Genomic DNA, 3112 nt, shown 5'->3' with positions numbered 1-3112 from the left:
GGCGATTCAAACACTTGGATCAGAGCAGGAGAAAAGTTAAGTCAAAAGCTTGGACCAGAACAGAAGAAAACGTTGATTCAAAAACTCGGATCAGTTCGTGAGAGGAAACGTCTATTCAAAAACTTGAATCGGATCATGAGAAGCGATTGAATAATTTTTGGTAAAACCCTGTGGCCCAGAACCCTCTCTGTGTCTCCTACAGCCCGATGCCTTGAGCACAGGTATGGGGAACCACACCATCAATGGCTACGAAGACGCGCTGCACCCTCTCTCGTGGGCAGACGATACGAATCACGTGACTGACTCACGCGGACTTTTTAGAGGTCACTTTGACCTAAAGTCCAGCCCACCCAGTGGTCACTTTGACCTAAAGTCCAGCCCACCCAGTGGTCACTTTGACCTTAAGTCCAGCCCACCCAGTGGTCACTTTGACCTTAAGTCCAGCCCACCCAGTGGTCACTTTGACCTAAAGTCCAGCCCACCTAGTGGTCACTTTGACCTTAAGTCCAGTCCACCTAGTGGTCACTTTGACCTAAAGTCCAGTGGCCACTTCTCGCGGGCAGCCAGTAGTAGTGAAAGCATCAATACCATAGACTGTGAGGACTCTGTTTTCAGCCCGGACGCCACCGGTTCCGCGGACTTTTTCGACTTCCGGCTGACCACGCCCCAGGTGACGTCAGGATCACCTCCTGGTGGCGGTGCGAGACTCGCCGAGGACGGCTTGGGGAATTCCCCGTTCCATCCGCAGAGTTGCAGCCCGTCTCACAGCGCCAGTTCTGCTGAGTATACGGCTGGGATCCCACCCCCGAAAACAGCTCCGTATTTCGAGAAAGAGGGGGATCTTTCTGCCAACATACCTGTTGCTGCTTCCAGCTGGGACGGGTCTCTCACTGCACCGATGATGTCTCAATCCCTGTCAGTCGCCAGCGCAGATTGCGTCATCAAACGAGAGGTACTCGAACCCCTGCCCGTCAAATACGAGTGTCAAAAGTCGCCCGTGGGCCCCTCGTTCCTCAGCCCGACGGCAGCCTCCGCAGCCGCCTCCCCCAACCACCACCACCACCACCAACATCACCAGGGACAATCCAACAACACTTTCCCGCTCTACCAAGACAGGATGAACGGCTACACCAACGGTGACCTCATGCAAATAGGTCAAGGTCGCAGCAATAACCCTCCCAACGCCAGCCCCTCGTGTCTCTCTTCAGTCACCACGCCCCCATCCGCCTTTCCGCTTTCAGCACAAGGCCAAGGTCAAGGGCAGGGGCAGTGTCAAGGTCCCGCCCCCTACGGGGGTCAAGGTTACCCCGCCCCCGACTACCCTGCGACTTTCGGAGGCGGGCCGTACGCAGGCGTTCCGTACACGGGGAGCCGACCTTACCGTAGCTTCAGCAGCGAGCTCAACTCTCCTGACCTACCCCTGCCCGAGGAGCTCAGCATGGACCTCGACTTCTCCAACATCACAGACACGGAGCTCGACCAGTACTTCAACTACGGCATGGACGGCAACAACAACAACAGCAACATCAACAACAACAGCAGCAGTACTAACAGTAGCAACGGCGGTCGTCACAACAACAGCGGTATTGGGCATAACAACAACAACAACAACAACAACAACAACAGCAGCAGCAATCATCATAACAGTCTCACTTCTGCTGCTGTCGCTGCCACAACCAGCAACGGGGTTCATTCTAACCACAACAACAACAACAGCAACAACAACAATAATAATAATAATAACAACAGTAATAGTGTTAATAACAGCAACAATAACAAAAGCAACAACGACAACAACAGCAACAGCAGCAGCAGCAGCAGTGACGTCTTCGGGGGTCCCCGTCATGCAGCGTGTTACACCAACCTTCGCCCGTCTGAAGGCAACAATATGGCAGCTCCTATGAGCACAGCGGAATCCCCCCCTTCTGTTGCTATGGCAACGGACGCCCGGGACCTTTTCAAAACGCCGGAAAGAAAGGCAGACTGCCAGTTCACGACCTGCTCCCCACCCGCCAGGCACCCACCCGCCAGGCACCCACCCACCACGCCCACGCCGGGTCTACCATCGACGAACATGCCGCATCAAGAACTGCAACAGCCGACCCCGCACCACAATCATCATCATCCTCATCATCAACATCATCACCATCATCATCACCCCCACCCCCACCCCCACCATCATCATCATCATCCCCCTCCTCCTCCTCCGCCTCCTCCCCCTCCACACTCTCAACACCATCATCAACTCCACCCCACTCAGAATCACCACCCTCATCCTCACCACCATCATCAACATCAACATCAACAACAGCAACAGCAGCAGAACAGCTTTATTTGCGAGCCATCATTCAACGGTTTTCCCCTGAAGAACTCATGCCCCTCCTCCTCTGTGCCCCCTCTGCTCAACGGGAATTTCCACAATAATTACGAAATGCTCGCTCCGAACGCACACTTATATTCCCGATCGTGCGCACCAATGGGATATTTTGACGGTGAAAACCGGACATACAAAAGTCTTGGGCAATGCGGTGGTGATTCGAAATGGCAGCAGTCGGGGTACAAGTGCTATTCCCAGAGCCCCAGCGATTCTCACTTCGACAGTTCGGCTTACCCCGCGGACGGATCTATGAAACCGGAAATTCCCGATCACAGCAGCTTTTGCGCAGGTTTGTTTCGTTTATTGTTGAACGCCTTGATGCAAATAATTATAATACTATTACTATTACTATAATGGGCTTGTTTGTTTTGTTATTGTTGTTTCTGTTTTGTTATGTTGTTGTTTGTTGTTGTTGTTGTTTTTGGGGGGAGGGGGGGAGAAATGGAAGCGCTCATATGACCTTACGCAGTTGCGAGCGCCGTAAAACCCTGTACTACTACTACGGAGAAATGGAAGATGGAGAGAGGAAAGGATAGGGGAGGGACGGGAGGGGGTGGGGTATATATACGTGGTGAAAGAGTGGAGACTTTCTACTCAAGATGGGAAAATTGGCTAATTCTTCCTTCTTAGATATTCAACTTTACGTGAACTTTTTGACGATTTTAAGGGAAAATTCCTACCTATCTATCTATCTATCTATCTATCTATCTATCTATCTATCTATCTATCTATCTA

The 3112-nt window shown here is 52.1% G+C and overlaps 1 protein-coding gene across 1 annotated transcript in view; it reads left to right on the top strand.

The window, feature by feature from the left end:
- Window positions 1-202: 202 nt before the first annotated feature.
- Window positions 203-3112, top strand: part of LOC101850934 (uncharacterized protein DDB_G0271670) — a gene marked incomplete at its 5' end in the record, with an annotated part of 12188 nt that continues 9278 nt past the window's right edge. Inside the window, one exon of the mRNA XM_005113024.1 lies at window positions 203-1583. Within this exon, the coding sequence (XP_005113081.1) occupies window positions 203-1583 (1381 nt within the window). The remainder of the gene's footprint in view (window positions 1584-3112) is intronic.

The sequence above is a fragment of the Aplysia californica genome, unplaced genomic scaffold, assembly GCF_000002075.1.
Source record: "Aplysia californica isolate F4 #8 unplaced genomic scaffold, AplCal3.0 scaffold01556, whole genome shotgun sequence".
NCBI classification, from domain to species: Eukaryota; Metazoa; Mollusca; class Gastropoda; order Aplysiida; family Aplysiidae; genus Aplysia; species Aplysia californica.
The sequence above is the reverse complement of the archived record's forward strand: the minus strand, read 5'-3'. Positions and strand labels throughout refer to the sequence as shown.